Raw genomic sequence first — 13,062 nt, 5'->3', positions numbered from 1 at the left:
TCTCCTATGGCCGTTATGTGATTCCCTTCAACACTTCTTACAGAGCACGCCGCCTTACAAGTCTTGGTTTTCTTGCTGCAACCACCCGCAACTCCATTGTTCGAGACCTGCTACTCAACGATGCCTAGGCCATCATTTGGTGCGCTAATCTCAGCTCCTCTCTCCCTAAGATCCACCAATCCATCCAACATGAATTTGTATGCTTCTTGGTTTCTGTCGCCCATTTTAACCACCTCCGGGGCAGTGATGTACAAAGCAGAATGTCTATAAGTGGGTGCGTCCGGCGGGCCCATGTCCTGTTGGTAATGTTTGAGATGATCCGACAAATTATCTCTGCCATGTATGCTCCACCTCTTCAAGATGTGCCTGTGGGGAATCTCCCTAAGCTGGAGCACATTCCTGACCTGTGAAGAACATATAATATCAGAAGGTGGATCGCCCAAGCAGCAGGGGAGCTACATATGCATGATAAAAAACCTAGGTAGTCAGTTTCCCGCTTATTCAGATATTGGAGGTGAGATGAAATCCCTAGGTGTAGAATTGCCACCTTGCTAACCTGCAGCGAGTGACAGCAGACCATACCCATGTGCTTGAACAGGCCGCATATGCACGAGAAATACCCCAGATTATCAAACACATTGACCTCATATCGGCATTTGAACCATTTCTCTCGCTTTTTAGCCTTGACGTGGGTCAGCATGTATTTCTGCTTTGGTATGATCTCTTCTACATCATAGCTTCCGGATTCATACAATATTCCTCCAAAAATCTCAAACATCTTCCTGGTGTAAATCTTGCTAGCGTGCACTTCTAGTGGGGTGTTGACCTTCAAGACAACTCCACTCTGCAGTAAAACAACAAGAGAGAAAATATATGTCGTTAAATGTCCCACGAGTTTTTGGTTGTCGGGCGGACATTATGTGGAATTTGTCATACTAGCCTGGTTCGTTTCTCCTGGAACCCTTCTTCTTGTTCACGGTCAAACTGCAGCTTGTTATATTGCTTGACAAAAAGATTCATTGAGCAAGAAGGTGGAACATATTGTTTCAACATGTGATTTGCGCTCTCACTCCTTCCAGTACTGGTTTGCCTGGCACAGAATTTTCCTGCAAAGTATGGTTTGGCCCATTTCTGCCTTGTTTCGTAAATTTGCGTCAGGTACGTGTTCTTAGTCAGTGAGTACTTCTCAAGCAACGCTGCCCACCCATCCTCGAACTCCTCGATGGTGAGCATCTCGTGGACCAACTTGTGGAATTCTGCCCTGAAATCAGACTTCTTTGTGTAATTAGACCCCAGGCTCTCTTTGGCCTTCTTTAGGATGTGCCACTTGCACCATCTGTGTGTTGCATCTGGATATATTTCCTCAATAGTGACTTCCATCGCCCTGGCTTGGTCTACACAACACGACATACAAGTCAATCATAGATCTTCATGCAACTAAAAGGGAATAACACAGATGCATTTCATTTTACCTGTCAAAATTGTAATTGGTCTTTTCCCTCCCATCATCTTCACAAACTCATCAAAAATCCATTTGAAAGTGTTGACCGTCTCATCTCGCATGAGCACACCAGCATACAACACACTCTGGAAGTGGTTGTTCACGCCAACAAAAATTCCGAATGGCATATCATATAGATTGGTCTTGTATGTTGTGTCGAATGTGACCACATCGCCAAAGTGATGGTATTGTTTTTTGCTACGCCCATTTGTCCACATGAGAGTGCGTATCCTACTTTCATCGTCTACCTGCACATTGTAAGTAAACTCGCCGTCTTGGACTTTCAATTATGAAAAGATGGCCATAGTCTTCTGTACATCATCGTCCGCCTGCTCCCTACTCAGCTTCCCACACAGTGTCCTCAAGCATCTTTTGGTGAACGGAACGTTTTCTACCCTTCCAAAAAAAGTTGCAAGAATGTTGTAAACTTTTCTCAGGTTCACATTATTCTCTCTAAGCTGAGATACTAGCTCTCTCGTATATTTGTCAATATGCCTATGTGAAGGGAAGTGGAGTTTCTCAGCACATGTGTTCAACATCGAGTGATTGTGGCTGGACCTGAATTCGTTGATGTACCAGCCATCGTCATCTGTACGCAAGAGTCTTATCATGGCTTGGCATTGACACTGTGATGATGTTGAGTTCGCCTCTTTTGGCTTGCCCTGATTTTATCAAAAAAACAAAAGCTGGTAAGTGACCTGTCCGACCTTTCTGAACATGAAGCAAGAATCAGCATGATACTGTGGTTACTCACCGAGCAGCAGCACACAAACTCCTGCATGCATCTCGTTCCTTTGACATTGGTTCTGCTCTTTGCATATCTGATGCCGAACCCTGTCTCCCAGGAATAAAGATTGTAAAAATCGCAGGCCTCGATTATAGAGTCAAAAGTCAGCCCAACCGATGGTGTCACCACCGTGTCTGTTTTTCTTTCGGCAAATCCTGTGAGTGCTGTTTCCAGGGCTGTCACCCTTTCAGCACTTGTTGCTCTCTCGTCTGGCATTGCCACCTTCCTGTTCCTGAACACGGCAAGGAAAGTGAGCCCATGTATGATTTATCTAAAGAGGCGTGAAGGAAAACAATAACTTGTGGCAGGAACTAGTTACCTTGTAACCCATCCAACTTTGTCATCAAGAGCCGTATATCTATTCTCCATCCTCGAAGCCCTATTGTCATCTAGATCCACATTGCCTGTTTCTGACCTAACGTCAACAGAATCCATCAAATCCGCAAATCTGCCACTGGGGTCGTCCTCGGTAACCTCTCGCAGCATGCTCAGCCTCTCCGAATCGACACCAAAAACAGCAGAATCGGGGTAACTAGTACTCGCCCACGATAATCGCGAGCACACAGATCCGTTGCTTTCCCCCATAATCGGCGGCATGCTATGGAAGACAGGGGGGGGTCGATTACAGTTCGTCTAGTACTATGATGCTGAGAAAACAAGGGTATTCATATGGATCTTGCCGGGGATTACCTGGATTTCTTTGTTTCTGCTGAAGCCATGCCGTCTCCCCCCCTTTGCGCCTCCTGCAGTGCGCAGCTTCAAGAAGATGTACAGTGCTACTGGTCGGAGACGGCTCGCCCGCTTGCTAAATGATGGTGGACCCAATGTCAGGGCGTTTATGACCACACCACCGAACGGTGTCCCAGCGTGTCGACTAGCTAACAGACAATGCTGTATTTGTACAAAAGTAAATGCATACTGGCCCATAAATGAGAGCGTATAGCGGGCGTATCCCGGCTAAGAACAAATAAAACACTGTGCCGTATTTGCTAGTGGGGAGGAGTTGCTATATTAGCTGCCGATCGCGACGCGCTGCCGACGCACGAGATAACGACCTCACGTGGCCGCATGTCCTCAAAATTCGCGTCGCATTTTCTTCTTCTTTTGAGATCGTCAGTGGATCTAGAGTGGGTGAACGCAGAGGTGGCAATGCATAGGGGGAATCTTGATGGCCTCCAAAGTCCAAACTAGTGCTGTTACCTTCTTGGAGATCAATCCAATGGCACATCGGATAGCATAGAAGAATCAGAAGATACAACATTTAACTAGGAAGGCAGCCAGATTAGCTAGAAGAACATGATGACGACCGGTCAAACAGATAGAATCTCTCCTGCGGGCAGAGGAGAGGCGTCGACCTCGGCTGGCCGCGCGGATTTCGCCTCGGCTCTGTATTGGGTGAGGTTTCCAGGAGTAAAATGCACGTGCTTCAGTCTTTTGTTAATGAACTACTAGAAGTGTTTCTGTCTTTTTCTTATGATCACCTACAGAGCTTGTAATGGCAATGTTCTGCTTATAATCAAGCTGTTGGATCTCTCTTTTACTTCCTAAATTTTGGCTTATGTACTATCCAGGACCTACATGTGTGGTGAGGTTCAGGCAAATTCAGTTAAACAATGTTCTGTTCGATGCGGATTCAGTCATATATATGAACTTCTATTATCTTCAGTTCAGATGTGTTGTGGTTCATGCAGATTTGGTCAAATTCAGATCATTTGAGCACAAATACTGTTGCGCTGATATTACAAATGCACAAGTTCAGTTCAGTCTCAATTGCAATATTCTTGCACATGTATTGATATCTTTTCATGCACAAGAACTCTCAGCTCAGCCATGTCATAAACTGTGCAAAAGTATGTGCAAAAGTAGTCTCAAATTGTTTATTTTCATTCAGTAAAAATGCACAGTCATACTCAAATAAATATGTGCAATGGAGAGAGCCATACACAAGACAAGTACTCTCAGTTCATGATTCAGCAAAAGGACACGGTTATACTACACAGCACAAGCACTCTCGCAGCAAAAGCGGTCTTAGAACTCCACCAATTACTTGCAGTACACAAAGAAATTTCGTTTCATAACAAATCCATATCATAACCCTGCATAGCAATGGTCGACAGACACAACCCTTCAAATTCAGAATAGCATTGCAACCTTAAACATCCGATGGCAGGAAGCTGCACTTTACCTCCATGGCGGTCAGTAGAGCAGCGGGCGTCACAGCGTCGCTACAGTCTCTGACAGCCGTCGCCAGGAGGACGTGCCCGCATGATCATCTGCTCATCCATGGAAGGGGAACGCACGTGGCCCGCCTCCGGGAGCCGTCAGGGCTCTCCCCGCCGTCACGCCTCATGCGGAAAGCTTGCCCCAGCAAGCCACGGCGCGAGCCACCGCCGGCAACAGAAGGGGGAGGCGCGGTTAGGATGCCAACGGCGATGGGAGGTTCGCCGGAGATCGAACTGTCTGCAACGTTGACGCCGTGATGATTGGGGATAGTGACTGCGATTTGACCAGGGGATGAGCAAGTTGTCTTTTTTTTCATGGTAATACATGTCTCATTTATATATAGAATAAAGATCAAGTTGCATGGCATGTAAACACCAACAATGACTGAAAAGATAGGAAAATCATATGCAAAGTACAAGCGTTTGTCCCTCTCCTTCAACACCGCCGAAGCGACCACCAAAGGGTAAAAGACAGATCACCTCTTCACCCAAGCTCGACGCGACTCCTTCGTTGATCAACAGCTTTGCGGACCTCCAAAGTAGTTTGCCAGAAGCAAAATCATAGCCGTTGAAAGAACCAGATGGGGCAACATGTCCCCGGACATGTCATCATACTTCAGAACTGACACCCCCGCATGACGACGACGTCAGAGGAGGAAAACAGAACTTTCAACCTTCAACCACAGACCCAGCACAAGATACTCCATCTTCCAGCTGTCACTTGCGTAGACAACCGCCTGCGCGTACTCCTGAATGACAAAACCTCTCTGCTCCACCATGATGTCGGAGACAACGCCATAGCAACAAGGACAGAGCAAAAGGAGAGACACACCTGATGGAGTCGCCGCCGCCTCACCAACACCATCCATGAACCCAGATGCTGACGATATGAGGGATCGGGAGAGACACGATGCCATCAACTCCGAGACACCGTCATAAAAGGCATCACTGGTGTGGGAGTGGAGTTGAAGCAGATTTATTCGTCCGAGCGCTGGCCCCACCACCCCAATGACACACCACGACCTACAAATCCAAAACCTAATGCGGCTGTCTCTAATGCATAACCCCCAAACGATAGTGGTAAATCGGTAAGAGACATCATAGATCGCATCATATCTGATAAAGTGCGGTTACGACGTTAGGACACACCATTATGTTGTGGTGTTCCAGGTGGCGTGAGTTGTGAAACAATTTCAAATTATTTTAAATGAAGGCCAAACTCGTAACTCAAATATTTGCCTCCGTGATCAGATCGTAGAAACTTTATTTTCTTTCTATGATGATTCTCCACTTCACTCTGAAATTCTTTAAACTTTTCAAATGTTTCAGACTTGTATTTCATTAAGTAGATATACCCATAGCTACTCAAATCATCTGTGAAGATCAGAAAATAACGATACCCGCCACGTGCTTCAACACTCATCGGACTGCATACATCGGTATGTGTTATTTCCAATAAGTTATTAACTCGCTCCATTGTTCCGAAGAACAAAGTCGAGAGCGACCATTACCTCGATAGCTTTCAGCAAACTCACCAACAGCGGTTGGTTCCTAGACATTGTCCCATTCGACCACCATGCAGGGGTCGCCCCGGTCGACCGGTTCTAGTCCGTGGAGCGACTAGAGGGTTCGTTCATCTGTAATCACTGCTTGGAAACTGAGGCCTCCTACGACGGCCTCCTCCTCTTCTACCACCCCCGCTCCGAGACGTTCAACCGCTGCATCTGCAACCCGGCAGTACGCTCCTCTCCACCAGCTCAAGGGGGGATTCATTCCTCTCGGGATGTTCCCTCACCCCCTACCGGAGTACCGCTTGTTGATGTTCCGACGATGGCCTGAAGATTGCGCCTACAAGATGTAGCAAATTTGCACCTGCTTGAGAAAGTAATACCAACTGGGTCTATTTTCCTGCATTTAGTTTTTTTTGGAGATACTAGATCAGCTCACAAGGGGACACCTTGTTCGGTCCTGCTCGAAGACTAATTATATTTCATATCAACGCCCTCCCCCTCTCCTCAATAGCTTCAGCAAGCTCCCCAATGGCGGCTGGTTCCGAGCTAAAGGCAGAACAAAGAAAAAGCGGTGCAGTGAGAAGTGTCGACATAGCATGTTTTATTTTTTTAATATATTTAAAGCCACACCGAGGCGGAGGAAGGAGTAAACGAGCCAAGGCACGAGGTCAAAACCTTCAGAACAGAGTCTTTCGCCAATGGTTAGGTCACTTCAAGCAGACTATCATAATTTTGAGGAGATTGAGGCTTCTTCAGATGAGCGGTTACTCTCGGGTTTTCCGCTTTTGAGAATTCCATCACGGTATTAGGATTGAACGACCTGCTCGGCCCATAATCATTCTAGAACTCCATCACTCAGTAATGAATGATCCACTTGGCTGATCAACATATTATGTCGAAAGAAGTCTTGTGACTGCCATCTTTCACTGAAATTACTGATCAGTTGACCTGGTACTCATAGATTTCACTATGGGGTCCCAAACGATGAGCGTCATTGGTGGATAGGCCATTTCGCCAAGGAGAACGTGGCCATGACGGCAGTTTCATAGATAAAGGACCTGTGTTGTTTGCTTAGGCCCTGGGCTGGGCAATCGAGTGCACAGACAAATCAGCTAATTTTACTGAAATAATAGATGATGAACATGGTCTCATAAAATTCCAGGCCAAAGTGCCCGAGCACCTCACAGAAAAAGTGGTGCAGTGAGAAGTGTCGACATAGCATACTAAATATATTTAAAAAGCGGAGGAACGGGTCCCCCCTCCCGCCGGAGCAGCGGTCGAAGGGAGAGGGGACCAGCGCCCCGGCCGGTGGAGATAGGAGGAAAGAGATCGCCTCCCTAGTCGCTTGGCTGGTGGCGGCGGCTAGGGTAGGAAACAACTTCGTTATCTCACCCTCTTCCAGTAATGACCAAGTCGTCTGACTGCGGGCCCTTAGCCGACGTGGCATACGTGATATGTATACCATACCTGCATTTTACTCGGCTACCAGGCTCTACCACAAAGCACATTCAATCATCTGAATTAAACCCCTACCAAAACCAAATCACGTTTCCAAGCCCAAATACAAACATCCAAACGCAGCATAATGATCTTAAACGAATGCATCAACCAAACTCAGTCTAAACTGCTGTTTTGCAATTGAAATCCTTATTACTCCCTTCGTCAGAAAAAACTTGTCCCTCAAATTGATGTATCTAGCACCAAGTTAGTTCTAGATACATCCATTTGAGAAACAAGCTTGGGACAAGCTTTTTCAGACAGAGGGAGTAGGAGCTATCAGTTTCCTACTTGAAGAAAACACTACCATTCCAAAACTCAAACATAATACTCCCTCCATCCGAAAATACTTGTCCGGGAAATGAATAAAAATGGATGTATCTAGAACTGAAATACCTATAGATACATCCATTTATCCGACAAATATTTCCAAAAGGAGGCAGTACAAAACAGTACACGCCAATTGATAAAAAAAGATCCGGTAAGATGCTATAGTATGTTAATTTTTTACAAGGAAGTCATGAGCAACATGAATCAATAAGATTCACTGATTCAGTAAGTAGACATAAGCAACAGAAAATTACAAAAAGATTCACTCAGCAATGCATTGGCTCATCAGTGCAACTTTTGGAGAACTTGATCAAACTGGAACGCATTGCGAATCAGCCCACAAGCTCGTAGCTGCAGCCTTCAACTTAAATCTTGCCAGCATTGGAACATCGAAACTCCTCTCAGCTGTGCCTCAGCAATGGGAGAAAACAGCATGACCTGTAGAGCAGATGGGTTATAAACGACAAGCCAAACTATTTCTTCTAAATAAATTGCACAGTATACACCCCAGCAGAATGCAACATCCTCCTGGGGGGATCATTATCCAAAGAGAAATGTGAACCAACAGCAGAAACCATTATCCAAAGAGAAATTGTTCATCATAGACAAGTTGAATGGTTCTTCTCATTAAAGATATTATAAAGATTCAAATAAGTGGTGCATAAAGGATAGTCAGTTATCCATTTATCCTCCCAAAACATTGAATCACCCTTTCCAAGGTCCTATCTATACCCAAACTGCTTGGGCAGCCCAGGTTGCATATTCCCAAAAAGGAGAACACCCTAAAACAGAGCCTAAAAGGCAAATGTTAAGATCAAACTTTCTTAACAAAGGATTAGCGTGATGGAAGGAAATAAAGCAGGTTCTAGCGGGGCCGTAACTTGGATCCCTACATGTATCATGTTGAAATGTGTCCCCATCCCCAAAGTACAAAGCATTACCAAACTACTCCCTCTGTAAGCTAATATAAGTGTGTTTAGATCACTAAAGTAGTAATCTAAATACTCTTATATTAGTTTAAGGAGGGAGTACTTGTTTAAGTACAAAAATTACAGAGCTACGAAATTAAGAGCCAATTCCACATAGCTGCAGATTTAAGACTTTCAGGGTATGCTACGCAGGCCTGGATTCAATAAAGAAGTGCAACATAAAACTGCACTTTTTAAAAACAAATAGAATCTAGACATGTAGATCTATGAAACATGTCTTTACACGTGGAATTTCAGCAACACAAATTCTCCCTAAATAGTAGCTCGTAGTGGTAAGTGAGGTATAGTATGTACATTGAGTCTGTAATTCAAGTAATTTACTCAAAATATATGTGCCGTACAAAGTTCCATCAGAATGGCAAGCTTTAGCTAACAAAAAAACTAACACCGAGAGAAGCATAGACCTGACAATACACTTTAAACTCTAGTAATTGTGTGCTAGTCAACTTCATGTTCCCTATTCAAACTCACATAAAATAGGACATTATCTCAGGCCTGTTTCGCAACTAAAAATTGGCTCTAGCAGATTGAATGACAAGAATATAAATCCATGATGTAAAATACATATGTGATTTATGTTCACATGTACAAGTGGAAAAAATGGCATCAGACCATAACATCAAGCTTCACTGGTCGGAAAATACAAGTGTGTACAAGGTACTTACTCTGCAGTTAACTATCCATTGCCTCTTCGTATCTCTGATGAGGCTGATCAATACTGTATTCAGAAGAAATTTTGATTATTTTCTATGCACTTTCTTTGCCAAATTTGAACAAATATGAAGAAAAAACTTACTACTCTGGAGTTCCACACTGTAAGAATAGGAGGACAAAGGCCGTGGCATGAGCAAAGAACATCCCAAACTCCTTCCCTACCATATGGCCCACATTCTCTGGATTATCCATTTTCTGGTCCTGTGTAGTTTGCATGTAAAGACACTGTTTAATGTATATGCCTCAAATTTTATGTATCCATGAAACCAAGGGATCTCATCACACTACCTGGGCAGATAATGGTAGTAGAGGCAGCACTGGTGCAGCATTTGGCCACTTGGTCATTCGCCACTGGGTATCACCTGGAACCGTCGGCCAGAACCACTGCCCTTGAGGAGGCTGCCACGCCCAGCCCCATTCCCCCTCAGGAGTAATGATCATCCATCGCCAACGCCCTGCACCATGGGGTGGCACTTGCTGAATCTCCCCTAGCAGAGCTCCCCTTGGCCCCTGAAATGACAGAAGAGGTAAAATTTACAACGTTGCTTTGTCTCCAGCCCAAATGTGACATTTTTTTACAACAAACATAGTAATATGTATACCTTTGTTTTTTCAGGTGTATGAACTCTGTTGTTTCTTCCAAAATTGTATAATGACTCAGGTGTACCTGTATATCCTCTCCTTGGAGGTACCACCCCTGCCTGCCTGCTCTGCCACCACATAATTTCATAAAAGATCGGATTTTGTTCGGCTTGATCAGGCCAATTTTGACCAACTACTACAATCTGGTCCATCAGTAAATCATTCCAAGCTTGTCGAAGGAGAATATTAAATGCGCGTACGTCATCCTGCCCAAGATGATTTTTTGCTATTGCAAGTGCTGAAAACAGCGAATACGTATGATCCGGCAATGAGAACGAGAAGTGATGGTATATCAGACGAATGAACCTAGATTGGAACACAATTGATGGTCCAATTCCTAATGGGACATTAGTGGTAATATAATGAAGATGGTCTGTGAATAGTGCAGGCACGTTTCCAAGTTGGTTTCCTTCACAGTAGTATGGCAGCAAAGCATTGCTCAAGGCTCTAAGATCAATAAGGAGGTCATGAAAACCAAGAGTCTTGTGGAGTGCAGGTATGCCCATCATAAATAATTCACCAGTGACCAGGAAATTGCGTACAGAAAATGATCCATGCCAGCAATACCCTCGATTGAATGTATCAATGACAAACCAGTAGGCACTCTTCAGATAGTTGCGACCAATGTTGCTGCATATGACAGCAGCATCTCCAAAGTAAAGATCAAAAAATTCAGTCGATTGGGTCCGGTGGGCGCCGATTTGGGTCCGGTGGGCGCCGATTTGGGTCCGATGGGCGCCGATCCATTGCAAGAAGAACAAGGCTTGGGCTTGATCCATTCCTTAAAAGCAGAAAACGGAATGTTATTCTTATATTATCAGACATAAGCAAAAAAACAAGTAACCCGAATGCAGGCAGACAACACTTATTTTAAATAAAACAATCAACACACATTGACAGTCAGCACATATTTGAAATCAAACAATCAACACAAATTTTCCAATCAGTATCAAAATATACTCAAAAGCCAGAATTAGAACAAACTAAAAAAGCTGTAAACTACAGCTAAAGTATACCACATATTAAAGCAGCAATTCAAGATTTGATAGTCCATGGGGAAAAACACAGCTTAACAGCAATTACCAGGATAGGGTTGTTGATAATGCCGCGGTATAACACCTACATCTTGTACTATTTGTGGACAAGAATAAAATGAACCAGGATAATACTGTTACTAAGTATATGAAATTAACAAAGTTATTTTCATCATGTCAACATGTACAGAAACTTGCATAATCATAGAAAAAACAACTTAAGCACATAGGCACATACAAGTGCTCACCCAACAGATAACGTTTTCTGAGCGAAAGGACTACCAAGTGCACACCTGATTTTTTCATAAATACTCCCTCCGTCCGGAAATACTTGTCCAAGGAATGGATGTATCTAGATCTATTTTAGTTCTGGATACACCCATTTGTATCCATTTCTATGACAAGTATTTCTATGACGGAGGGAGTACCATTTACTTTCGATTAACTTGCTTTAATTTGTGAAGCCATAGCTCTGGAACTATGCATAGAATGGCCTCATAACAGATTACTTAATCATATCATAGTTTGCACTTAACAGAAGTAAAGCACACATACAATCATCCATTCTGTCTGCAACTCAACATACAAATACATAGAGAGGCTCATATAACAAATTAGAAGGACTAAAAGATACTAAATCAATCTAAGGAATTGCTTGTAGGCATTTTCCCATCACGTTACAAATTATACATCAGAGGACAGCGATTGATATAATGAGGAATGAGGATAAAATAGCATACCCCGACGCCGTGGACTGAGTCGGATGAGATGAAATGCTGGAGAGCCAAGGAGGGTGGTTCAGGTTGGATATGTGGGAACGGCTGAGAGCTCCTCCGCCGCCCCCTTGCACTCGCTTCGCTGCCACCGTCTGTTCGCGCCGCCGTGGACGCGAGGTGTCGAGAGGTATGAGATCGACCAGATGCGTGGCAAGATGGGAGATCCGAGCGTCGCCCGATGGGCGCCCTTGCCTTCGCTTAGCTACCGCCGCCTTGTTCGCGCCGCCGTGGACGCGAGGTGCCGAGAGGTGGGAGGTCTACCGGATGCGCGGCGAGCCGGGAGATCCGACCGTCGCTCGATGGGCACCCTTGCCTTTGCTTCGCTGCCGACGCCTTGTTCGTGCCGCCGTGGACGCATGCGAGGTGTCGAGAGGTGGGAGATCGACCGGATGCGCGGCAAGCTGGGAGATTCGACCGTCGCCCGCCGCAGCTAGGTTAGGGTTTGGGGCTTTGGGCGACGGGGCTAGATTAGGGTTTGCCGCGTGTAGAGGAGAGGGTGGGGGCTGGATAGTGCGTGCGCACCCGCGCGGCGGCTGCGGGGTGCGGGACTGGAGTGACTGGGGGCCGGCTGGGGGGGTTATATACGGGATAATAGGGTTTGCTGGGCTAGTGGGCTCGAAGTTTCTATACCGCTCGGAATAAATTTCGATCCCCTGGGCTAAATTTGAGACCAGAGGCCCGCAGTAGGCTGTGAATGAAGAATTAAGCCTTTCAAAAGAACCTTAAAAACGAAAGAATGCACTTTGTTCCTTTTGTAGACCTGATTAAATTTCAAAAATGCTTAAAAATTAATACATATATTTAAAATATAATTTAGTTATGATTTTAAAACCCATAATTTTGAAATATGTTAATGAAATGTATTTAAATTGTTACTCTAGTACACTCCCTCCATCCTGTAATTCTTGTCGCGAGGGCAATTTTGCAAAAAACACATCTGGTTTCTCCCGACCAAACCCGCGCTCCTCGTCGTCCTCCTCCGATAGAAGCAGCAGCTTCCCTTCTCCCCGCCGCCGCAGCTCCCCTGCTCCCCTGCTCTCCTGCCGCGGTTGCCTCCTG

General features: G+C 45.0%; 3 protein-coding genes across 3 annotated transcripts; all 3 read right to left on the bottom strand.

Annotated features, from left to right (window-relative positions):
* Nucleotides 1-355: 355 nt before the first annotated feature.
* Nucleotides 356-1,395, bottom strand: LOC123153185 (protein FAR1-RELATED SEQUENCE 5). Its single transcript, XM_044572421.1, has 2 exons — nucleotides 937-1,395; nucleotides 356-844 (listed from the first exon to the last, which is right to left on the bottom strand). The coding sequence occupies exons 1-2, from the start codon at nucleotides 1,378-1,380 to the stop codon at nucleotides 356-358; spliced, it is 933 nt and encodes a 310-aa protein (XP_044428356.1). The 5' UTR covers nucleotides 1,381-1,395.
* A 131-nt stretch (nucleotides 1,396-1,526) lies between these two features.
* On the bottom strand, nucleotides 1,527-2,862 carry LOC123150832 (putative protein FAR1-RELATED SEQUENCE 10). Its single transcript, XM_044570650.1, has 3 exons — nucleotides 2,608-2,862; nucleotides 2,256-2,520; nucleotides 1,527-2,163 (listed from the first exon to the last, which is right to left on the bottom strand). The coding sequence occupies exons 1-3, from the start codon at nucleotides 2,772-2,774 to the stop codon at nucleotides 1,789-1,791; spliced, it is 807 nt and encodes a 268-aa protein (XP_044426585.1). The 5' UTR covers nucleotides 2,775-2,862; the 3' UTR covers nucleotides 1,527-1,788.
* A 5,123-nt stretch (nucleotides 2,863-7,985) lies between these two features.
* LOC123153184 (uncharacterized) lies at nucleotides 7,986-10,972 on the bottom strand. The gene is made up of 5 exons (XM_044572420.1): nucleotides 10,154-10,972; nucleotides 9,840-10,061; nucleotides 9,634-9,752; nucleotides 9,503-9,555; nucleotides 7,986-8,286 (listed from the first exon to the last, which is right to left on the bottom strand). Exons 1-4 carry the CDS (start codon nucleotides 10,970-10,972, stop codon nucleotides 9,510-9,512), a joined length of 1,206 nt encoding a protein of 401 aa, XP_044428355.1. The 3' UTR covers nucleotides 7,986-8,286; nucleotides 9,503-9,509.
* Nucleotides 10,973-13,062: the final 2,090 nt, after the last annotated feature.

The sequence above is a fragment of the Triticum aestivum genome, chromosome 7A (assembly GCF_018294505.1).
Source record: "Triticum aestivum cultivar Chinese Spring chromosome 7A, IWGSC CS RefSeq v2.1, whole genome shotgun sequence".
In the NCBI taxonomy this organism is placed as follows: domain Eukaryota; kingdom Viridiplantae; phylum Streptophyta; class Magnoliopsida; order Poales; family Poaceae; genus Triticum; species Triticum aestivum.
Note: the sequence above shows the minus strand (reverse complement) of the source record. Positions and strands in the feature narration are given on the sequence as shown.